Genomic DNA, 24,640 nt, shown 5'->3' with positions numbered 1-24,640 from the left:
TAATTGAGGCATTTTAGTAGGTCACTCTTTTACACATTGACTAAAGACTAGTGCAGACCCGTGTCAAAACCTGCTCTGAGCAGGTGGAAAGAATGCCAGTGCCCTGTCCAGATTCATGCTAATACTGTTGCTAGCAATGGTACCACTGCCCACAGCTGGAATATGGCTACAAGAATTTCTAGCATAAACAAGGCCTCTGAGCGAAAGGCCTCAAGTGTACATCCCTGACTAAGAGCACACTAGAGTCTGGCACTTTTAGAGCACCCCGGGGATTCGCCTCAGTGACAAACACTGGTTTCTATAGAGATGGATGCCCTCCTGGGATGCAGCCAAGCCCCTGTGTTGCAAGGAGACAAGAGTTTCACAGCTATCAGTGCAGACTCAGAGCTCTAGGTTTTTCTATTTTTTCTATTTGAACAAGTGAGGATTTTACTGGGTCCTGTTTAAATATGAAGGAACAAAGCCTCACAATGGTCTGTTCTCTGGGGTGATGTGGGAAGTCTTGAGGGGGCAGTTTCCAAGTGTGCTGAATCGCTCACTAGTTCTACGTGCTGGGTCTCATTCCTGCCACTTGTTTGAATATATTCTTCTGTAAAGCAGTGTCCTCCAAGGGAGAAGCCAACGAGTGAAGACACCAGCATGAGTCTCAGCTGCCTCAGCCTGGACACATGCCGGGACCTTCTCCAGGGTAAGATGGTCCCGTTGCCCTTCCAGCCGTCCAGTCTGGTCCGAATCTTCATCAGCTCAGCTTACTCAGGTAAATAAACTGTGATGTGCTGAAGATGCCAAATGCTTTCGGCAGTCTGAATGCAGATCTCGTCCCTTACACCAGAAGGGATGAGGGCAGTGGGTTGCACTGTGCTGCAACATGGCCAGGCTGCTTGACTCAGCAGAGAATCATGTCCTCCATGGGAGTTGCAGCTCCACATTAAAAGGTGAAGATGGCTGCAGTCTGCTGCATTTTATTCAAAGTTAGGTGCATGCTGTACTTGCCACCACCATCCCCTCTGCATGTAGATGGTGTCTGAGAGAGCAGGATTCTGGTACGAATGGCATTGCCAGTGCAGACAAGGTCAGCATGCAGCACACTTTACTGTGCAAGGGGCCAAGGAGAAGAGATGCTGGCTGGTGCACAAGGCTGACTTTCAAGTGGCTTTAGTGAGGCTGGGTGCAATGGGTCCCCTGAATTTGGTTCTTTACTTCCACTGTAGTGTGGAGAAAAATACATGGAACAGCATGTGTGTGTATGTGCTTGTGTGTGACAGCATGGGTGGGAGTGTGCATGCTTGAGCATATGAAGAGTGGAGTATGCATGAACCTATGTGTATGTGAGGGGGAAGGGCTGTGCATGTGCAGGGCACTGTGTGGGGTAAGGGGTATATATGTGGCTGTGAGTGTTCTTATCTTTCTCCTATTTGCTCTTTGGTTTTCTTTGTCACAGCCCTGGTAGAGCTCTCTCAGTTGGACCTCATCAGGCTGCTGTGTTTGGATCCCAAGATGCTACACCTGTGTGCTCTTAAGCTTCCCTTGATCAAAGTAGGCTGCAGCACTCTCTCTTTATTTGGCTGCTGTGGTACAGGTCCTGGGCACAGGCTTTCGTCTGTTACCCCTTCACAGAAATGGGACTTGATGGCGCAGCTGTCCTTGGCCCCCAGGACCAGAGCTCACTTCCCAAACTCTCCAGTAGCTTAAGCACAACCTTTTCCAGGCCCCAACCCTGTAGGCACTCTCCTTTACAATTCACCTATCCAGGGACACATGACAGCGGAAACAGAAAGAGACCCAGGCTTTTCAAGGGCTTCAAAAACCAGTCACTTCTTTTTTAGCTAGCTCAAGACATACACAAATCTAGACAAAACAATCACACCTGTACACATTTCCCTACCTCATTTCCTCACCACTCTTGAGTCTTCTTCATGCTTAGGTCTGAGGTCTTTAAGGAGTCCAGAGTCTCCTCTTCTGTGCACAGCTTATCCTCTGCATCCAGTTCCCTCCTTCCTAGTTGGTCCTGCAATTAAAAAATGTTAAAAAAAGTTAAAAAGCTATGAAAGCGTGCCCCCATGAGCCTCTCTCCTGCCCAAGCTTCCCTTGTTCTGTGAGTCCCCACTCTCAAGATTTCTGGTTTTTAAGACACAGCACTAGTAACTGGCCTTTTTGTTCTCCTGGCTAGGAATTTTCCACTCTCCAGAACCCAGGCCCTGCAGAGAAGTTGGAGAAAATTGGTTTAACATAGGTCATGGCATTGTCCAAGTGCTCCACTTTGAATGGGAGCCATCAAGGTTTAACAACCTTACTTTGTCCCTGGTTTTGGAGATACGCAGCACAGCCCCTGACAGCAGATGGCTGACTCCACATACACCTATTGTTTGGGCTCTACCAAATTCATGGTCATGAAAAATACGTCATGGACTGTGAAATCTGGTCTCCCAAAATGAAATCTGGTCTTTTGTGTGCTTCTACCCTATACTATAAAGATTTCATGGGTGAGACCAGCATTTCTCAATTTGGCAGGTTCTGACCCAAAAGGAAGTTGCAGGGGGAGTCGCAAGGCTATTTTAGGGGGGCTGTGGTATTGACACCCTTACTTCTGTGCTGCCTTCAGAGCTGGGTGGCCGGAGAGCAGTGGCTGGTTGCAGGAGAGTGGCAGCTGGTGGCTGTGTGCCCAGCTCTGAAGGGAGTGCCTTGCCAGCAGCAGAGCAGAAGGGTGGCAATACCACACCAGCAAAGAGTCCTGTGGCACCTTATGGAGTAATAGACATATAGGAGCATGAGCTTTCGTGGGTGAATACCCACTTCGTCAGATGCATGTCCATGCCATCACTACTTCTGCGCTGCTGCTGGTGGCGGGTCTGCCTTCAGAGCTGTGCTCCTGGCCAGCAGCCGCCACTCTCAAGCTGCCCAGCTCTGAAGGCAGCGCTGCTGCCAGTGGCAGCACAGAAGTAAGGGCAGCAGTACCACAACCCCTCCTACAATAAACTTGCGACCCCCCCTACACACTCCTTTTTGAGTCAGGACCCCTACAATTACAATACCCTGAAATTTCAGTTTTAAATAGCTGAAATAATGAAATTTACAATTTAAAAAATCCTATGACTGTGAAATTGACCAAAATGAACCATGAATTTGGTAGGATCCTACATATTGTATGCAGTGTCCCTGTAGCCATGTTGGTCCAATAAAAGATGTAACCTCACCTACTTTGTCCACATACACTGAGTAATTCAATGACACAGTAATTTAACTACATCAATGAGTATTCATAAGTTGCACATAGACAGATTCCCCAAATCATCACCCTTATTGTATTTTATTTTAACTTTCTCTGTTAACTGTTTGGGTTCATTCAGTGGATATGACACCGTTACAAGATGCTGCACTGACAGTCCTGGAGAGCCCTCTTTTCACAGCAGGCACAGTAGGGGCAGCAGCCACAGAAGCTTCACAAATGCAGCTCTGTCCCATGTGGAGGGACCCGCTCTAGGAATTAAAGTGTGCCCTTTGCTGTGGCTTTTCTACTGAGACAGACAACAGAGGGGCTGATTAGTCCCATATGTGAGGGGGTTTGACCATCATGAAATGCATCCAGGGGTTGGAAATACATTGTCCTGGATCAGTACTAGATCAAGGCTGCTGTGTGATACTCAACAGCTCTAAGCTACCTCAAAATCCACTGTTGCTCAGCTTGCATTAAAAAAACAAACATAAAGCAAACCAAAAATACATTATGTTTCTATGCCTTATGAAGAAAATATTTAAAATACGACTTCACTTAACCAATGCGGTAATGTGTGCCTGAATTCGCACACAGCAGGAAACAATAGTGCTGACTGTCAGACAGTATTGTGGTGAGGAGAGTATGAAACCTAGCTAGATTAGACAAGTATTCATCTAAACAGGGTTTTTAAATCTGAAACCTAAAGGTGATGAGAAGGTTGACTGACAACTAGAAAGACGATTCCTAACTTTTGTTGTGGTGCTGCACAAATCTTTCACCTGATGATTACCTGTTCTGTTCATTCCCTCTGAAGCACCTGGCATTGGCCACTGTCAGAAGACAGGATACCGGGCTAGAAGGACCTTTGGTCTTAGCCAGTATGGCCATTCTTATGTTCTTCCTTGCAGACATGGCTACAGAGAGAGAGACCTTGCTTAAGGCAGCATACCCTGAGGTCCAGGCCTTCTGTCAGAAGCACAATTTAATGTTTGAGGTAAACCATTTCCTGTAGTACAGATTATTGCTGATGCTTTCTAACCTGGCTGCAGGCCATCAAAGTGTGTGAGATGCAGGAAAAACATGATCCATGCCCCACAAATGCTCCCTGACTTCTCAGTCTCCCTAAAGGCTTAGGAGCTTTCAGGAAGGGTTGTGTTGGCCTCTTAGCTCTCACATTGCTCCCAGGCTCCATTGGATAAGTTATTCTATACTTTCTCTACACTGATAAACAACTGTTCTGTGTTCCACCCCAGAGGTGGATGCACCTCAGGAGTATATGAAATTATCCCAGTCTGTATCATCTGTGCAGAACTTTTGGCATAAAAGAGGTTGTTGTAGGGCTGGGGATCATTATTATTATACCCTATAATGCAGTAGCATACAAATATTGTAACAAACATCCTTCCGATTAACAAGTTTCCTTGACTTGAGCAAAACTATATGAGACACATGTCAGGCTGCCTATGGTTCAAATTCCCAAATTTGTGCCTCCTTCCAGATATCCCTGGCAAGAAATTACATGCCTCTCTGCCTCTCCCAAGTTTCTAGTCACTAAGTCACAAGTGCCTTGTTGATTTCAGCTTTATCTTTGAAAGTAAAGTGATGTGGCAGCTTTGTCCCTCCATATCACTGCCATTTCAAGATGCTCTGAATTATTCTCCAAGCATCCCTGTGCTTTTTTGCTGTTCTGCAGGTAATTGACCTGAGATGGGGTGTTTGTGACGTTATAGACATTGATCACATGAACACACAACTCTGTCTGGAGGAGATTGAATCCTGTCAAAAACTGTCAGTGGGTCCCACTTTTATCGTAAGTACAAAGAGTGCATGCTCAGACTCCACTACCAAGGAAGACATATGGGGTGGCCTCACACATCCATAACTTGCTAAGCTCATGGGGAGATGCAGGAGTCTTTTAGTAACACAGAAAGACGATTAGGGTGCTTGTCATTACTTGGAGGAAGAAGTCTTCAGAAGTATTTCATCAGGGAGCAGAAGAGGGAAGTTTCAGCAACTAGGTGGGGTTTGGCCCCCAAAAGTACACACACGGCACATGTCCAGGCCAGCTCTGAACACATGGGCTGTTAAGGGAACAGGGCTGCAGCACTGGAGACAATGGGCTGTGGGGAAGAGGACTGTGCGTACCGAAGAAGCAGCCAGAGTTAGGAGTCAGACAGACAGAATAAGAGACGAGTGGGCAGTGCCATCTATCACTCCAAGAGCTCTACCTGAGGGCCTGGGTGACTTTCATTGGCAAACTAAACAGTTCAGAAAAAATCTTCTCAGGAAAGAATGTGGCAAAGAACCAGAAATATACCCCCATGGCAAGGAGTGAGTGTGTCTGTTCCACTGCTTTGCCCCACACAGGGGAAGGGAACTGGGGACCCTCTAACACCTCCTTCCAGGAGCTGAAGGCTGCATGTTATAGCAACCTCTTTCCTGACCTGCTTGCTGCCCTTCCTTCAGGTGACCTTAGCACTGTGCTGACAGGCATGGTATTAAAGATCTGATCAGAATACAATACTCAGAGCCGTCAGGTCCTGTTCTCTCCAAAGGAGATGAGCTGGGGCTACAATATCAGCCACCTTTTCTGGTGCCACACCCACCTTGTTGTTTGGGGTTGGTTACATTTTAGAAAGAGAGAAGAAAAGGTGCTGTTGGCAGGACAGAACAAATAGGGAGAGGGCCCTGCCCTAGCAAGAGCCCCATCCTGGTAAGGGCCTGGCCCCAGGGAGGTCCTGCTGTGGCCAGAGCTGCGTGTGATTAAATCAATCATTAGGCAGTTGTGCGAAATACATCTGATATCCCCAAGAGTCTTCTGCATTCAAAGCCTGACAGGTCTCAGAGAGAGAGTCAATTAGAACCTCAGCACTGAGTTACTGTGTGCGCCCCAGAGGAGCATGCTTTGTGCTCTGCTCTGACTGTTCAGATGCTCCCATTAGCTGCTCCATGTTGTATTCCGCAAATGCCTCTAGTGGTAGTCAGGTAATTTCATAACCAAGCAGCCATGCCCAGACTGCCTCCCACTATGGGTCTTGCTCCCCAGGCCTCAGCCCAAGGCCTGATCCATTTGTCAGGGCCTCAGATACAGCCAAACTTCCAGGACCTCAGGCCCAGTCCAGCTGTCAGGGCCACAGCCACAACCCAGTTTCCCATCTGAGGCCTTGTCCAGCTCGCAGGCACAAGCCTAGTGCAACTCTCATGGCCCCAGGTCTTCATTTCTACATATTCAGGAGAAATGGGTTTCCCCCATTTGCCTGTAGATGATGATGCTGGTGAGTATTACAAGCTTTTTCTGGTCCCTCTGCTACAGGGGCTGCTTGGGGATTGCTATGGACACCGGCCCCTCCCCCGACTTATAGAAGAGAAGGAGTTTGAGACCCTGATTGCACAGCTGACAGGGGACCCCACCACCACACATCTCCTGACATTTTGGTACTGGAAGGATGAGAATGCCATTCCTTCTGTATATGTCCTGCAGCCAATTACTGACCACCTGCCCCACTGCCACCCCACTGCCAACCAGGCTCAGCACCAGGGAGATGTGGAGGTCTGGAGGAGCGTGGAGAGAGACTTGGCCTCAGCACTGCGCTTGGCAGCCCGGGAAGCAGAGAAGCATGGACTCATCAGCCAGGAACAGAGGCATCGCTATGACAAATCAGGTGTGTCCCAACATGAGACAATGGCCATAGACAAGCAGGGCTCACCCCCTACACCCTGGTTTTGTCTTCTTTGTGGCAATCAGGAGAAGATGGGCCTTTAACTCCATTTTGAGTCACCCCCAGTCTGTGCGGGGGCGGGTAGCAGTGTGCTGGCTCGCTAGCTGCACCTGAGGTACAGAGTGGGTAAGTGGGAGTGTGCTGGGCTGATTTAGACTGTGGCTTCTCCTCTGCTCTTTGTTGGACCTAAATGTTCTTCACATCTCCCCCCTACTTTTGTAGAGACAGAGTGGGAGATTGAACAAGGCCTCCTCAGCACCCAAGAGATCGACTCGGCTGTTTCCATATTCCTCAGAGAGGTTGAGGGCCTTGACAAACACCTGCAGGAAGGGACAAGCATGCAACTGGTGGATACAGAGGAAGATGGCAGCCTGGACAATGAAGCCCAACAGCTGCTCCAGAGCCTCAAGGCAAAAATTGCAAATTATTACCTCCAGCATCTGAAAGTGCATACAGTCCCATGGAATGCACACCCTGGGAACCCGCGACACAAGGGGCATACCAAGTACCTGAAGGAGCTGTGCGAACAGTTTATCACTGCTACAAATCACCAGGTCCTGAGAAGCCTCCGATATAGAGGGAAGAGCAGCGAGGAGCCAGAGGGGCTTTTGCAGGAGCTGAGCCACCACATGATGCTGTGCCTAGAGAGCTGCAGACTGTTCTGTGGGAGGCAGGACTTACTGGATAACATTCTCCAAAGCATCAGACAGAATGATGACCATGTCCACACACCCCTCATTCTCTATGGGCCTCCAGGCTGTGGAAAGACCGCCCTGATGTGCAAACTGTCTGAGCAGGTGCGAACTCTCCTGGGGCAGGAGACTGTGGTGGTAATTCGCCAGCTGGGGACATCCCAGGTCAGCTCTACAATCCACAGCCTGCTGAGAGATATTTGTTCCCAGGTGTGTTTAGCATTTGGTTTGCCACCTCTTCCTGTACAGGTAACACAGGCTTGCAGTAATTTAATCCTGTTCTTCCACAACCTCCTCCTCACTGTCTCTCACCTTGGTGTACAGTCACTGGTGCTGTTCTTTGACTCTGTGGACCAGCTAATCCCTGCTAATGGTGCCCACAGACTCTACTGGCTGCCTAAAGACTGTCCCCCAAAGGTTCACATTGTTGTCTCCACTTCCATAGCAGAGCATGGGATTCTGGAAACTCTCCAAGAGGCCATGCCTGAGCCCGAGGCCTACTTTGAAGTGGGTCCATTATCCAGAGAGGAAGGTGGGAAGATGTTGGAGGTGCTGTTGGCATCAGTGAGACGGAAACTGAGCCCAGCTCAGCAGACTGTTCTCCAGCACAGTTTCCCTGAGGGTGGGCACCCCCTGCTATTCAAGCTGGCCTTCAATGAGGCCAGGAGATGGGCATCCTACACTCTGCCTTCAGCACTGATGATTGTTACCACAGCCCAAGAAGCCATGCACGGTCTGTGTGTGAGACTGGAAAAGCTGCATAGCACGGTTCTGGTGGCACACGTGCTGGGGTATATTGCCTCCTCACGGTAAGTGCTGCCATATCCCCTTTTGGAACATCCTGCACCATCTAACTGCTCCTTTTGTCTGGGTGACTCTCAAGGGCTAAACACAAGTCCAGGCAACAGCAGCTCTCGGCTTCTCCAGCCTGTGAATGTCTTTACATGAGCATAAGCACAAGCTCCTTTCTCTTACCTGCCACGCTGCCTAGTCTGGCCTATGAGTAATTGGTCTCCTGTGCTCCTCCAGGATTTGAGCTCTTAGCTAAGACTGCCTAGTGGAGACTCGGGTGGGTGAACAGGTTGTGCATGTCTTTCTTGCCCAGAGCTGGAGTCCCTGTGAACAGCACCTAGGTGGGTTTCCTGGTGGATGGTGGTTTGGGGCCAGCTGGAGACTGAAGATGAGAGAGAGAGAGAGAGAGAGTGTGTGTAAGGAGTAAAGATACTGCTCACCCTCCCACTTTCGAGGCCAATGCATACTGTTGGGGGGAGAGCACTAATCTCCCCAACTCTGTCATTCCCCAAATCAGGAATGGGCTATCAGATGCAGAGCTGAAGGACATCTTGTCCCTCGATGATGAGGTTCTCTCTGAGATTTACCAGCACTGCTCTCCTCCATGTAAAACCATCCTGCGCTTTCCTCCTCTGCTGTGGGCTCGACTGCGCCGTGACATTGGAGAGTGCTTGGTAGAGAGGCAGGCAGACGGCTTTGCGCTTCTTGGCCTTGCTCACAGGTACAGCAGTGACACAGGATGAAGAGGCATAAACTCTTGTGTGGGGGATATCCCAGTGCTGGCTGTGTGGGGATCCTCCTTAGGCTCCCTGTCTCAGCCCTGCTGTTCATTCCCATCAGTGTTGGTTGAGGCTCATGGGAACCCCATTCTCTGGATCCCCACCTCAGTGTCTCCATCCTTCCTCTCCCAGACAGTTTACTGAAGTGGTGCAGAGTCGTTATCTACCAGCCCAAGAAAAAAACAAGCGTCATTTGCTCCTAGCAGATTTCTTCAGGGGGACTTGGAGTTGGGGCATGAAGAAGTCCCTGAAACTACCACTTCTTGGCAAATCTCTGAATGCTGACAGGAAGGTGAGGAAGCTCAGCAAGCATTCTTGGTACTCGCAGGCTCTGGACCAAGAGGCCTGGGCCCTCAAACTGCAGGGCAGAGGGTAGGATCAGAGGCATTGGGAATTAGGGCAGATTGTTTCTGGGTGGCTTTTGTTTTATCTACACTACTTTGTCCATCACTGGTAACCCCACTTGACAGGGAATTGGCCTGTATCAGCTTGCCTGCTGGCTCTGCTGTGCCCCTGGTGCAATATTGCTGCAGATAGCCCGTCCCTCAGGCTGTGGCCTGGAAGGGCTCAATGTCACACCATGAGTTAAAATCCAAATACTATGGCACTGGAGGCATTAGTGAAATTAATCCATTACCTGTATCTCACCTGGGTTCTCCTTGATCACCTCCTGTTTCTCCCTTTACCAGGTAGCACCTCAGCCACTCTGGTTCTCTGATACTGTTGCAAATCGGAGGAAGCTAAGCGAACTGCCTTTTCACTTACTCAACGCTGGGAGAATTGAGGAGCTAAAGCAAGACGTGCTGGGTAAGGGCCGGGGACAATGGTCAACAGGGAACACGCCTCATTCCTTCAGCTGCATGCCAGGGAGATGCAGAATCACAATTCATGTAACATTTCTGTATTGAAAGTACTGGGAGCTGCCAAACTGAGCATCAACAGCCAAATTGAGAAGGAAACCTGTGAAAGAGCAAAATACATTATCCTCACAAACTGTTACCCCAGACACTCCAGAGTCCTCATCATCCACACTCCAGTCACTGAGAGAAATAAAAATCCACGCTCCCACTCTTCCCAAGGCTCAGGAGGAGACATTTTAAAACAGTACATTAAGAAAGTATTCACCCACTCAAAAAGAGGCTAAAAAAGGAACCACAAAGAATGATAGCCCCCAGTCTCCCTGAAGAGTGGCCTCAGACCCTCTTCAGGAGTGGCCTTTCCCATCATCACCAGGAGTATGACCCCCAGTCCTCTGGACTGAACGGTTCCACTTTGTGCCCAAAATTCTCTTCTCTGATGGTCAGTACTCTTTTCTGCAGGGAATATGAACTGGATCACCTGTAAAATTGTTGCCACTGGAATTCAGGGCATTGTCAATGACTTTGCCATGTGCAATGAGCGTATTAACTGCCCAGAGCTACGCCTTATACAAGAAACTCTTCTCCTTTTGAAACCAGCACTTGACTATATAGATGGTGTTGTAGGTAAGAGCCACTTCTGGTCCATATTTGAACTGCAGTTGGCCATGGGCAGATCTGTTCTGGGGAAGTTGGAATATTTGCTCCCTAGAGGAAGTTTCTTCTTGGGCAATTACAACTAAAGATGAAATCCTTCCTTAGGTATCTCTGGACCTCTGGGGAGGAACCCGCAATTTTCTTTTTGGAAAGTTAATAGCTTTTGCCAACAGGCATCTTGTTTATTAGATCAGACCAGTTCACCCAGCCCAGAAGGTCCTTCCCTTCACACCCCCTTCACTATCAGCGTCTACAAGCTACCTGAACCCCTGGCAGCATTACCATTAATTAAAGGGATAGATTCACAATTCTCCCCCAGCCCCCAATCCAAGTTTTTATACTGCACCCATCCCTGCAGTATCTCAGTACCTAGCCAGGGAAGGGCAAACTCACACCTGCTCATTATAAACTGGTAGCCTATGCACTGTATTCCATATTGAATGATTGTAATGGCCTCTCACAGTCATATGCTAGGAGCCCTTTTAAAATGCCTTGTCTTTTCCCTCTTAGGAGTGAGTATTATATACATTGAGATGCTGGCCAGGCTGCATTTTTTCATGTTTTCCTATCCTGATCTAATTGGAAAGCTGTGCCAACAGTGTCTAAGCTGGCTCAATGTCTGTCCTCATCCTGTTCTTGTCCCGTTGTGTGGATTCCTTCAGCCACCTGGTGGGCCTCTTAAGATGACTATCACTGGATTTCTAAAAGGTAAGGCCTTTTCTCAGGGCATGAGGATTCCTCAAGGGAGCTGATGGAAATGGGTCACCTTAATGAGACCTGAAGTATAGGAGCTACATGTGAGGAGATGGCACTATCTGTCAGTTCTCCCTGCTCTCTTTGTCCCACAGCATCTCTGACATTTGCTACCTGGTGCTTGGGAAATGCAGTGGGATTTTCATGGTCCTCCTAGGGAATTTCAGATAGTTGGGTTACTTTACTGATAGGTGATTCTCTGTGAAGCAGCTGTCAGGATGGTGCATATTACTAACACCAGGGCACACAAAAGGAGCCTGAAAGGTGTTGCAAGCAACTCTGACTGACATTAAAGTTCATACTAGCCTGTAACGAGAACAACTGATGTTGGGTGTCTGGTCTCTGACCTGTTTCTGAGTGTGGGGATCAGCAGAGGCCTCCTTCCCCAGGTAGGGGACTAATAGTATTGTAAATATTAGATATTGTGTCTCCCTCTATAGGCAGAGGTGACTATTGCACCACATAGGGCACTCATTCAAGGTCTCCTTTGCAGGACATTCCAGTATGCTTATGATACTGTGAGGCTTACTCTTATTTGGTTTAATTGTTTCTAGTTATTAATCTCACTTAGTGATTTCTGAATAATTGGCACAGTGTAGTAATGCACCAGCTCACTACAGTCTTAGAGGTGTATTAGTCTAGGCACAAAATCTACTCACTCATCCCTTACCAAGAAGAAGGTGATAAAGCTCATTATAGTTTGCTTGCCTGATTATTCTTGGGAGGAATTCTGAGGGAATTAAAGAAAAGAATTAGATTAGTTCATGGAGGATAGGTCCATCAATGGCTATTAGCCAGGATGGGCAGGGATGGTGTCCCTAGCGTCTGTCTACCAGAAGCGGGCAATGGGCGATGGGATGGATCACTTGATGATTACCTGTTCTGTTCATTCCCTCCGTGGCACCTAGCATTGGCCACTGTCAGAAGACAGGATACTGGGCTAGATGGACCTTTGGTCTGACCCAGTATGGCCGTTCTTATGCAGAATTTTACAGAAATTAGTGTTGTTCGTGCAGAATTTCCTTTCCCCCACAGAAATGGGCTGCAGTGTTGCTGGTCGCCACTATGGGCCACTGGACCCAGCAGAGCCCAGCTAGCACATAGAAGACATTGCGATGGGGCAGAGAAGGGAGCTAAAGGGTTCCTGACAGCTGAAGTTCCCAGCACGCCTTAAGGGAAGGAGAGGGCAGTGCACAGGAAATCTCATGCAAGACTGGGACAGAGCATTAGGTTCTTTCTCCCTCTGCATCCCTGGGCCCTCGGGAGGAGGGAGGCAGGTGTTTGGGCTGGGGGAACCAAGACTGGGCTCTGGGGGAAAAGGGGGCAGGTATTTGGGCAAGGGGAAGCCCTGCAGCTGTGCTCTGGGGGGAGGAGGTGCGGGTATCTGGGCTAGGGGGAACCCATGGCTGGGCTGGGAGTGGAGGGGGTTTGGGTGTATTGGCTAAGGGGGTCCACACAGCTGGGCTCTGGTGGGGAAGGGTTGTATCTCTCCCCGCCCCTCCCCAGCTGGGATCTGGAGTGGAGAAGAGGGCAGAGAAACAGGAACTGGGTTGTCATAGTGGTTTGAGCAGGGGGTTGGACTAGATGACCTCCTGAGGTCTCTTCCAACCCTAACCTTCTATGATCCTATGAATAACTCTCTGCTCCTGGGGGAATTTTTGTGTGTGTCTGTATTGCTACAGACTTACTTGCTGACAGGTATTTTGAAATAAATTACAAAAATAATTGAAACTGGTGATTATGTAGTGTTATTTTGACAAATAACGTTTGCAGAATTTTGCAATATTATGTGCAGAATTTTTTATTTTGGGGCACAGAATGCCCCCAAGAGTACCCAATAAAGAAAATGAATGTCCCTGTAGAAGCAGAATTTTGCTAGACTGCATTAATGTATATATTATGGGATTCGACAGTTTCTATATTTCCTCTGCCTGTAACACAAAGGAATTGTAAGGTCCATCTGCTGATTTAACCTTTCATGCTGAATTTAGTACCAGTTACGTTTTTGACTGCTTTTACTGCACCAAGGGAGAGATGCCACTCAACAGTATTTACAATATAAACAAACACAGATCCACAAATGTCTGAGGGAACCTAATCTAGTTTGGTTGGTCTCTTGTCACATAACTCACATAAGGTCAGTAAAAGACTTGCTGCTATCACAGGTGGGAAAGCATACATAAAAACAGTCATGATGGATCAGACCAAAGGTCCATCTAGCCCAGTAGCCTATCTTCCAACAGTGGCCAATATCAGGTGCCCCAGAAGGAATGAACAGAACAGGTAATCATCAAGTGATCCATCCCGTCACCCATTCCCAGCTTCTGGCAAACAGAGGCTAGGGACACCATCCCTGTCCATCTTGGCTAATAGCCATTGGTGGACCTATCCTCCATGAACTTATCCAGTGCTGTGTCTGCAGACTCCCCTTCCATCTCTGTTTAATTACAGGTGTGACAGTGCTGGAACTCAGTTCTGATCACGGGGTGCTGGTGGCAGGATCCCAGGATGGCACGATGATTGTGTGGATCATGGAGGAAATTGAGGTGATGCACACCTTGACTGGGCACTCTGGTGAGCCTTTTAAAGGGGGTGTGGTTCCTGGCTTCCGCTTATATTATAGCGGAGGTCCTCAAACTTCATTGTACTGCTACCCCCTTCTGACAACAAAAATTATGACATGATCCTAGGAGAGGGGACTGAAGCCTGAGCCTGCCCAAGCTCTGCCACTCCGGGTGGGCCAGGGGGTCAAAGACAAAGCCTGAGCCCCACTGGCCTGGGCAGGGGGGCCAAAGCCAAAACCAAAGGGCTTCAGCCCCAGGCAGGGTGCCTGTAACTTGAGCCCCAGCCCTCTGGGCAGAAGCCCTCAGCCTTTGGCTTTGGCCCGGGGTGGTGGAGCTCAGGTTTCGGCCCTGGGCCCCAGCAAGTCCAAAACAGCCCTGGTGACCCCATTAAAATGGGGTTCCAACCCACTTTGGGGGCTCGACCTAAGTTCCCTCTAAGCTGCACAGCTGCCTATTAAGCTCCATGCAGGGCCTCAGGGCTGCGGTGGGGAGAGGCACCCCTCCCCACCAGCCCCAGCATGGACCTGCCCCAGACTTGCCGAGGAGCCCCTCCCTTGGCCCAGCCCAACTGGAGCTGCCGCAGCTGGAGGGAGCTGCTGCAGCTGGGGGGAGGTGCCTGCACCCCAAACCCCTCATCTCTGGCCCCACCCCAGAGCCCACATCTCCCCACACCCCAAGCCTCTGCTCCAGCCCTGAGCCCCCTCCCACACCCCAAACCCTTCATCCCCAGCTCCACCCCAGAGCCCGCAACCCCAGCCAGAGCCCTCATCCCCCTACACCCCTACCCTCTGCTCCAGTCCTGCGCCCCCTACCACACTCTGAACCCCTCGGCCCCACCTCCACCACATCAATTTTGTTATGCGCACCAATATGAAGGTGGTGTGTCACACATCACCTCCATATTGGTGTACATCATAAAATTCATTCCGCATATGGACGTAAAAAATTAGAGGGAACACTGGTCCCGACCCACAGTATGAGAACTGCTGTACTATACAGAGAGATTCTGTGTGGTGGCAACACCCAGACCTCAAAGCTGAAGGCTGCAACAAACGTATTTTACCGCCAAACTGTCCTGTTCCATGGAGCATCCTTTAAACAGATCAAGTGATTGCCCATAATTAAAAGTTATTTTAGAATGTGGTAACTGAGAGCCATTTAATGGATTAAAACTGACCCCTCTAACGTTGCTGTAGAATGCAATTAACTCCCCCATTGACCCTCATTGGAGAATTTTTCTCACCGCCTTACTACAGCATTGACTGTTTGCATCCAGTCATTCCTGAGCTGTAAGCACAGCAGACGTTTCACAGCTGATGGTAATCTGGGCACTCTTCCAATTGCTAGAAGTGTGGAGGGTCCCCCATTTTGCAAATGCTTCTCTCTGCTGTTTTGTAGCTGAGGTGAGATGTGTGAAAGTGTTTGGAAAAGGGACTTCCGCTGTCTCAGCTGCCATGGATTACACTCTACGCATCTGGAATTTAGTCTCTGGCAGACAGAAGTTTTCCATTCAGGACAGTCACGCTGGAGAGCAGCATCTATATCAGCTTCATGTGGATGAAAGGAACAGGATTGTGTATTCAGCATCAGGTGCAAAGGTATGGAACTGGAAGCCATCCCATAATGTAAAGTGCACAGAGAAGACAAGAGTCTGAGCAGAAACCACAAGAAGTTACAATCAGAGAATCATGACACATAGAGATGGAAACAGCAGTGCTAGAACTAGGGGTGCCAGAGGTGTGGCAGCACCCCTGGCTTTAAATGGTTTCCATCATATACAGAGTTGACAGCTTTGTTCCATGACTTTCAGCACCACCACTATAAAAATTATTCCAACACCACTGGATGGAAAAGCCTACTGGGTCCTATCCAGTCCAACCTCCTGGGGCCAGTGCAGAATATCCCAGGTGGACATTTGCTAGTGCTTTGTCCAGTCTACTTTTCAAAGTCTTAAATGATGGGGCTCCCATGCCTTCCCTTCCACTGGCTAGCACAGTGAATCCCGTCTTCAGCAACCATTCAAGGAACTGAAGAAAAAAATCGGTTGCTTGGAGCTTGGATAAAATGCAAGGCCTGATCTACATTTTAGAATTAACTCAATCTAGCTATGTCACACAGGGATCTGAAAAATTTCATGCCCTGAGTGTCATGGTTAGATCAACCTAACCTCCAGTGTAACAGCAGCTAGGTCAACAGAAGAATTCTGATACTGATTCAAACTGGGTTTTGTAGAAACCAACAGCCAAAGAAAGGGCTTTTGATATAAAAAGGCTAAGTTTAAACCAGGGGTAGGCAATCTGTGGCATGCGAGCTGATTTTCAGTGGCACTCACACTGCCCAGGTCCTGGCCACCGGTCTGGGGGGATCTGCATTTTAATTTAATTTTAAATGAAGTTTCTTAAACATTTTAAAAACCTAATTTACTTTACATACAACAATAGTTTAGTTATATAGACTTATAGAAAGAGACCTTCTAAAAACATTAAAATGTTTTACCAGCACGCGAAACCTTAAATTAGAGTGAATAAATGAAGATTCGGCACACCACAGCTGAAAGGTTGCCAACTCCTGGTTTAAACTAACTCTGGGCTTTCTATCTAATCCAGCAAATGGACAGGACCTTCTGTCCAAAGGGGGAGGGGGCAACGCTTGCAGAAGGATTAGAAGGATTTTGACCTACTAGGGCCCCATAAAACTGATGGGTGACTGCTGGTAAGCTTTTAGCATGCATATAAGAACTTTTATTGGTTTTTTTTCTCTGTAATGCTTTCACCTTAAGAATAAATGTGCTTGCTTAGAAAGAGCTATGTGGTAACTTGTAACTGCTGGCAATGCACTGTTCTACCCCTTAGAGAGAAAGCAAAGCACAGGCACTGGCCTTTAGGTAGACTGGCTTACTAGGCATATCAAAGTGTAAGGCAGGGAGCTACACATCCTTAAAAAGCCCAGTCTGAAGGCTAAACAGGGACAGGTGATACCAGGAGACCTGGCTGTGACCACAGAAGGGGGACACAGGTGCAGTTACTCCAAGATTGTGATAGCAACAACCATACGGAAGTTCTTCCAAGGAATCATGTGGGTTTTGTAAAATATTTTGAGATCCCTGAAGTGTGAAATTTGGGAAATTAAGTCAGCATCTAAACTTCAGAATCAATATACGTACAAATGCTGCATAAAAAGATCTCCGGCGAAGGTGACCTGCCAATCCTTCTTTTTACTAGGTTAATGCCTGGCACCTGGAAACAGCGGAACATATTTTCCAGATTTCTGGTGAGGCCCCAAATGCGTGGCTGTGCACTGAAGTGTTTGAATCAAGGCAGGTGGTTATGACTATGTCTGAAGGAGGAACATTGAGTCTGTGGGACAGCAGCACGGGAGAGCTCCAGTCTAAGCGCCAGCTATCAGGGCTACAGGAAGAAGCACCAACTTGCAGCATTCTGATCCAGAAGCAAGGAAAGATGATAGTAGGATTTAGCAGGGGTTCCCTCTCCATGGTGCGTCTCTCTGCTTAGCTAGCTATAACATTTCAGGGATTTAATCTACAAAATGCTGGCTTTGTGGGGATTCTGGATTCTCTCTTCTCAGTTTCACTTCGCTCTGTGCTGATGCCTGCATCTTTGATAGGCCTTTGTCGTCATACAGATTCCCTGATAGATTTTCACACATCCATGGTTTCTAGGAGTTCCTAAGACAGCCAATTTGACATGCTCTAGCATGATGTCCTTTGTTCGCTTGCTCACCCATCAGCAGCAATGTGATTGCAAGATCCAAGTGCTGTAAAGCTGGGTTCTGTTTCTGACTCTGCCACAAACTTGCTATGTGACTGAGCAAATAATTTCCCCCTTTCTGTGCTTCAATTTGGCCATGTGTAATATGAAGATAATGCACTTCACTGGGGTGTTTTCTGTTCATAAAGCGCATTGAGCTCCTTGAATAGAAGGTGCTAGACAAGGGTAAAATATTATTAGCAATAAAAGTGTGCACGGGAGGAGAAAGACTTTGCACCAAGGTCTCCCTGTTAAACTGTCCACTAAGGTCCAGTGAAATGAGCCAAAGTACAGTTCCAGGCACCATCCAGCCTTCTGCTGAGCTCGGTAATAGGATGGGTCTCCAAAGGACTTTCCTCTCCTCACGATGAAGAAAGCATGCTCCCTATAACTGCAGACCTCATGCTGTGTACACATGGGAGCTGCACATCATTGAGAGGCCAAACTAAACTCTATTCACCTTAGTTTCTATCCTCCTATCATCTTCCCTCTAACCTGAGAGAGGCAGCTTAACCACCACAGTGCTGTGTCTGACTCTACCTTCTCTTTCGGCAGATCTTCTCTGATGGAAACAGCTTAATGAAGAAACTTCCTGGAAGGGTTCGCTTTCTGGTATTGTCAGAAGATGAGTCCCTTCTTGCTGCAGGTTTAACTCCATCCCGATTACCTGGGAAAGATTTCAGCAGATTTATAAAAGATGATGGCAGTAGTCTCTCTAAGTGTCATACACCCAGTGTCCCTTAAATGGGAGCCAAGATGGGGTTCTTTCCCTCTTATTAACATGTTCTTATCAATCTAATATGCTCAAAGGGCTGGAAAGCAATGGGGTGAAATTCATCCTGTGCAGACAGCCAGCACATGGTCTATGCACCATAAAAGTGCTACAATCAGAAAGTAAGTGGGACTTATGTGATGCATAGGACTTGTGCTGGGCCTCTGCCAGGGGAGAATTTCAGCTCCTTGGGTTCTGAGCAGTTCCCAATGTACAACTTTACTGGCATGCTGGGACCAACAGATTATGAACATGAATGGAGGAGATATGTAACATTTTAGAGCCTTTGAAGTACATTGGGTGGGTCTGGCCTTGTCTGCACTATATCATCCCGAGTGCTTTCAAAAGCTTCTCCCCAGATCAGTAAATCAGAAACTTACATTCCACTGTTTTAGGCTTTGGGGTGTATGTGCGAGTGTTCCTGGCCAACTCAACGGGATTCCACAGGTTCATGGCAGCAGACCTGGAACATGAGTGTGTGGTGCACTCAGCTGCTTTCTCTCCTGACAACAGCATCATTGTCACAGGCTCTCAGGGTGAATCTATCCAGGTAAGAGGGGAAGCTTTCCCATGAGAAATGCCTCCTGCAGGCCCAGCTCACATCTGCGTGCTGGTCCCTAACCACCTGCCTTGTGGATGCATTTATGGTGTTTCTGTTATTGTCTCATCTGAATGTCTTTCTCTTATCTCTTTCCTAGTTCTAGTAGTGTGTAACTCTCACTCTGTTCTCCTGTTAATTCTTTTTCTGGCACTGAACAGTGAGTGACAGTACTATATAAATTCAGACAGAGAAAGGCCAGGGAGAGCTTATAACCAGAGTATTATGGGATATTATTTTAAAATAATTAAAATTCCAAGACCCCAGAAACTGCCCTCTCCTCCAACAGTGAGAGTGAAGCAGCCCAAAGGGAATATTCTGTACCTGAGACACCATTTCTTTCCAAGAGGCTAAGACCTGATGCCACCTAACTGAGGTCAGCAGGATCTCATGGGGTGTCATTCAGAGCAGAGATATCAGATAGGCAGAACAGCTCAAGGTCTTTTATAAACATTTATTTATGAGAAGGTTTGTGTGTTTATTAACTGAACAGAAATGCTTCTAACACATTATCACTTTTGGAACATGTCCCATCTCTCTTTACTCTGTGTACGACACACTTGATTTCTCTTCTTTGTTTCTTGTCTTATGAGACTGTTTCTTGTATCGTTACTTTGACTTTGTTTTTATAAAAGTTTACTTTAATTGTTCTACTCCCCTCTTAGTAGTGTATGGGAGAGAGGAAAAATTATTTATTTAATGATTTTGTGTTTTCTTACTATTTTGACTGAATGCCACTATGTTTTTTCTAATTCTTCCCAGGTGTGGAGTTTATCAGAGCAGGGTTTGCTGACAGACACTTTGGATGGCATGGGAACACCAGTGACTCTTTTAGCTCTATGTGGGCACACACTGGTATCTGCCTCCCACAGTGCACCATATCTCAAAGTTTGGGACCTCACTTATGATCGTAAGCACAAAACCTTAGCACCAGTCCCAGATCGCATGGGATGCACTGCAATGTCCCATGATGGGAACTATGTCTACTTCCCTCAAGCCGGAGAAAGACATCAAGTCATCATCTGGGACTCCACTAAAGGTGAACAACAATCTACAAAACACTGTTGAGAATTAAAACTTGGCGTAACACGGGAATTAAAATGATTCCAAAAAATGAATAATTGATCTGACAGAGCCAGAGTTTTTTGGCCTTCCAGGCATGCTGCAAGGACTCTGTTCCTTCACACTGTGTCAGAAGGGATGGGTTGAGCAGAGAGGGACTGTAAATTTAGGAATTATTTTAATCTCTTTTCTTTGACATTTTTGTCTAGATCATTGTCATGACATATGGGAAAAACCCAAAGGACTAGGGCTGGAGCAGGGAGAACCTCACAGACATCTCTTCTCTGTTGCAGGTGCAGAGTGTGACACACTGGACACCTCTGCCCAAGTGAGATGTCTAGAGGTGGCTGAGCAGAAGCAGCTCCTTTTCACTGGGCTGGTGTCTGGAACAGTCCTTGTGTTTCCACTTAATTCCAGGCAAGATGTGGTGTGCATCCCACCCCCAAAGTCACAGAAACCAGTCAACCACATGGCATTCAACAGGCAGGAAGAGCAGCTAGCCATAGCATATGATGACTTAATTCTTGTGCTGGATGTTAGTCCTGGAAAGCCATGCCCTGTGATTGACAAGCCTATTTATACCTTTTATACTCAGATCCCTGCTGCTGTGATTTCCAGTGTGGCTGTCCTTGCAAACTATCGGGTCCTCTATGGCATGTCAAGTGGGGACTTGTTCCTTTACGACTGCCCACATTCCAAAGTGTTTCCTTTGGAAATGCACACATGCATAGTCACCTGTTTAGAAACCAGCCATGGAGAGCAGTGGGCACTAAGTGGCTCTGAAGATTCTCTGCAGTGTCTCTGGGACTTGGATGTCTGCCAGTGGGAACATGAAATGTGCTACTATAAGGTACAGCCCTGGTGGGTGGAGATAGGGGCACAGCATTGTGAGTCACTTATTTCAATGAGCTAATAATGCATCTGAAAAGCCAAAACAGTAGAAAAACGAGTCCATAGGAAGCCACATTTTTATACAGGAGGGCATCTAAATCCTGTATCTGGCAGCTCAGTTGGCAACTAGGTACCCGTTTTATGGCCTGAAGTGCCGATTTGTACATATCCAGGATTTTGACGCCTTATTCAGAGACACTGTCAGTGCACAGTCACCATGAGCTAATGCACTTAACATCTCTCTGGCCCAGAGCCTGCTCACCACACTCACTTTCTTGGCATCAGCTGGAGGACTTGCATGTAAAGAAAACAGGATTTTACTCAGTGAATAAGCAAAAGCAACACAGAGTGAACAGGCCAGGAACAGTGGAGGCAAGTAAAGAAAAAAAAAGTGAGGGAAGAGTTTGAGTTGATATTTTTAGCCTTTCACCTGTGCCTGATAGACCTCAGATTTCACCTGATGATATACCATGGAGTCAGACTGTATCCCAGGGGTAGGCAACCTATGGCACGGGTGCCGAAGGCGGCACATGAGCTGATTTTCAGTGGCACTCACGCTGTCTGGGTCCTGGCCACAGGTCTGGGAGGCGCTGCATTTTAATTTAATTTTAAATGAAGCTTCTTAAACATTTTTAAAACCTTATTTACTTTACATACAACAATAGTTTAGTTATATATTTGGCTTACAGAAAGACACCTTCTAAAAACGTTAAAATGTATTGCTGGCACACGAAACCTTAAATTAGAGTGAATAAATGAAGACTCGGCACAGCACTTCGGAAAGGTTGCCAACCCCTGTTGTATCCAATCCGTGTCACTTGCAGATTAATTAGGTTCCTGGGAGATCACAGTGGATCTCCTCTTTTCTGCACAGCTGTAGATTGTTTTACAAGCAAAGGACTTCATATTGTGGCATTTTGTGCCCCTATCAGGACCACTCTGCCTTATGGTGAGAATCCTGGTTTAATTAGATTTTCATCCCCATTCTCACAACTGCTGAGTAGCCACTAAATTGCATAGGGCATCCTAGTCTCAACTTGCATTTAACAAGATATTTGTGGTCTAATTCAAACCTTTATCCATTTTTAGCAGACTTCCTTCTTGAAAGGTATTCAGTGCGCTTGCTTCTCGAAAGATGATAAGTACGTGTACACTGGGTCATTCGATCACTCCATTACAGTTTGGGATGTTTTAAGCGGTGAGTAATTCTGGATTTATAGCAAATATAAGGCAGGTTGTACACCTTATTGCCTTTATTAAACAGAGATCCAATGGCCTTGATGTGGTGCAAAGGAAAACAGTTTTCACTTAGCAGTTTGCGTGAGGGACTTCCTTGCCTGCATGTTTGAACAGAAAACTTGGGATACATCTCCTGGCCAAAGACAGTTAATTGACAGGCACAGATGGATACAAGGGGTTACAACTATGTGTGGAGGAACACTAACACCTTCCCCGCAATCCCTGAATATCTGTGTTCCACAACAGCCTGACCTGATACCTCTATCTTTTGTGACATCACAATAGGATATACCATCCCAGAGACCAGACCGTGGTTCTTTTGGGAGTGATATTATTACATTGAACAGCCACCATTATCTGTGGCTATAGTTTCCTTCTCAGATGTATAGAGGTGATTAAGACACTGTCTCTGAGAAAGAAGAGAAAGACCTTTGACCTCCTCATACATGGTATCCACATGAGTCCACCTTTAGAAGTATCCTCAAAGCCTAGGGCCCAGGAGTACAAAAGCACCAGACTCAGCATAAGGAAGAAATGGGGGGGTGTTCTTTTTCCTTGCCACATCTCTGTATCAGATGCTATTTTGTGTGATCACACTCAGTTCAGCCCATTTTGCATAATCACTGTGACCATCCTTCCTAGACGGCTGTATGACTTGTCATTCTTTCCCAAAGGATGTGGCTAATCTGAGAAGGGGTATTACAGCAAAAGGGTTGCACAACTGTGTATTTTGCACCTCTGGTAGCAGATTTACTGCTTTTTGGTATCTAAGTTGATTGCAAGCTTACACCATGGTAATAAGAAAATGCTTTCTGGGCAGAAGCCCAGTGGCCCTTTGAGAGATTTTCTTTCTACCTATTCCTCTTGCACACAGTGAAGACAAAGTATTTGGTCCTGATCAGTTGCAAGTTTTATGGCAGTGTGATATGGCCGCTACAGGCTTTCCTCAACAAAACCATCAATATAGTTCCAACGGGGAGCTAATGACACTACTGATACAAAATTATTATTATTATTATCAACATTAACATCAGTGACTTATTTTTCTTGAGTCCAAATTGTCCTTCTAAATGGTTCTCATTTATAGAAAATGACAAGTCCTTTTCCCATGCTTCCGGGGAATATACTAAGCTACAAGTCCTTTTGTCTGTTCTGACCTTGGTTTCTCCCTTTTGCCTTCTGGGGGTCTTCTGCAGGTACCCTGTTGGCTGTTCAATTTGTGTATGCAACTGCTAACAGAATCATGCCAACTGCAGATGGGTTCGTTGCAACAACAAGACTCGGCTACATAATTCGTGAGAGGTTCCGCTGCCCACAATTCATAAGCTCACAGTACAATCCACTCCAGAACATCAAGGCAACATGTGTAGTAAAATCCAGAAAGAAAGAGGAGGCAAACCCAAGAGAGCAACATGACAGAGGAAAAGTCTCCAGAAACCAGAGTCGAACCAATAAACTCTCTCAAATCTGTGTGATCATGTAAAACTGGTGAAGTGGTTGAGCAGTTCCAGGAAGATTCTCAGACTATTTACTGGCTGAATATTTTTCATTTGGTTTGCAGCAGCCTGGCTCTGGACTAAGAGTGAGATCTTGCCTCTTATCCCACATCAGCTTGTGTTGTTTTCTGAGGTCTTGATCCCGTTCCTATCGATTTTCATGATGCAAAATCAAGATTGCATGTTTTTCTAAAAACTATGTTCTAGGAATTATTTTAGGGAAGGTTTATTGTCTGCGTTATGCAGGAGGTCAGACTAGATGATCACCATGGTCCCTTCTGGCTTTGGAATCCACAAATCAGGGCCCTAATTCTTGTTCATCCTCCTGGTGGTGCCTAACAACTCTTCTGCATAAAAGAACATTTGAGATAACTAATGAGTATGGGTAAGGCCAAGAAAAACTGTCTAGCATTTCTTGACTTGGGAAGCTTCAGATCTGTGTACAATATACTTCCAGAAAAGAGGCATTATCTCTGAAATACCTATGGTATTGGACAATAACAGAATAAATGATGAAAAGTAAATTTGAATTTTACAAATGTCACTGTTAATTTACAGTTTTATTAGAAACAATGGGAAGGAATAATTTAAGATGCAACTTTATTCCTTAATGCACTCAGCCTGCCCATTCCATGTAGATCTGGAAGTAGGGTGACCAGGCAGCAAGCATGAGAAATCGGAACAGAGTGTGGGGGGAATAGGTGCTTATATAAGTTCCTCATTTTTGTGTAGTTCTCCTGTTTGAAGTTAAATGCTACTGTAGTGAGTTTCTTTGGCATTTTTCCTTC

General features: G+C 46.8%; 1 protein-coding gene and 1 long non-coding RNA gene across 6 annotated transcripts in view; one reads left to right on the top strand and one right to left on the bottom strand.

Moving 5' to 3' along the window:
• The window catches only part of LOC127040189 (uncharacterized), a 65,650-nt gene that overhangs the window by 39,528 nt on the left and 1,482 nt on the right, over nucleotides 1–24,640 (bottom strand). For 2 of the 5 annotated variants that reach the window (XR_007771398.1, XR_007771400.1), the window contains exons 2-4: nucleotides 18,335–18,461; nucleotides 9,845–10,156; nucleotides 1,886–2,008 (exon numbers count right to left, since the gene is read on the bottom strand). This is a non-coding gene — a long non-coding RNA (uncharacterized LOC127040189). Of the gene's footprint in view, nucleotides 1–750; nucleotides 2,009–9,833; nucleotides 10,157–18,334; nucleotides 18,462–24,640 lie in introns of those variants that run through there. The other 3 variants (XR_007771401.1, XR_007771397.1, XR_007771399.1) reach the window with 2 other exon arrangements.
• Nucleotides 640–24,041, top strand: NWD1 (NACHT and WD repeat domain containing 1). Its single transcript, XM_050933997.1, has 20 exons — nucleotides 640–757; nucleotides 4,123–4,208; nucleotides 4,908–5,024; nucleotides 6,528–6,698; nucleotides 6,750–6,876; nucleotides 7,156–8,434; nucleotides 8,935–9,138; nucleotides 9,329–9,488; nucleotides 9,886–10,003; nucleotides 10,516–10,680; nucleotides 11,224–11,418; nucleotides 13,915–14,037; nucleotides 15,426–15,625; nucleotides 17,249–17,521; nucleotides 18,350–18,440; nucleotides 18,962–19,116; nucleotides 19,927–20,203; nucleotides 20,520–21,076; nucleotides 22,207–22,315; nucleotides 23,553–24,041. The coding sequence occupies exons 1-20, from the start codon at nucleotides 640–642 to the stop codon at nucleotides 23,837–23,839; spliced, it is 4,812 nt and encodes a 1,603-aa protein (XP_050789954.1). The 3' UTR covers nucleotides 23,840–24,041.

This window comes from Gopherus flavomarginatus, chromosome 24, assembly GCF_025201925.1.
Source record: "Gopherus flavomarginatus isolate rGopFla2 chromosome 24, rGopFla2.mat.asm, whole genome shotgun sequence".
In the NCBI taxonomy this organism is placed as follows: Eukaryota; Metazoa; Chordata; order Testudines; family Testudinidae; genus Gopherus; species Gopherus flavomarginatus.
This window is presented reverse-complemented; position numbering and strand designations above follow the sequence as displayed.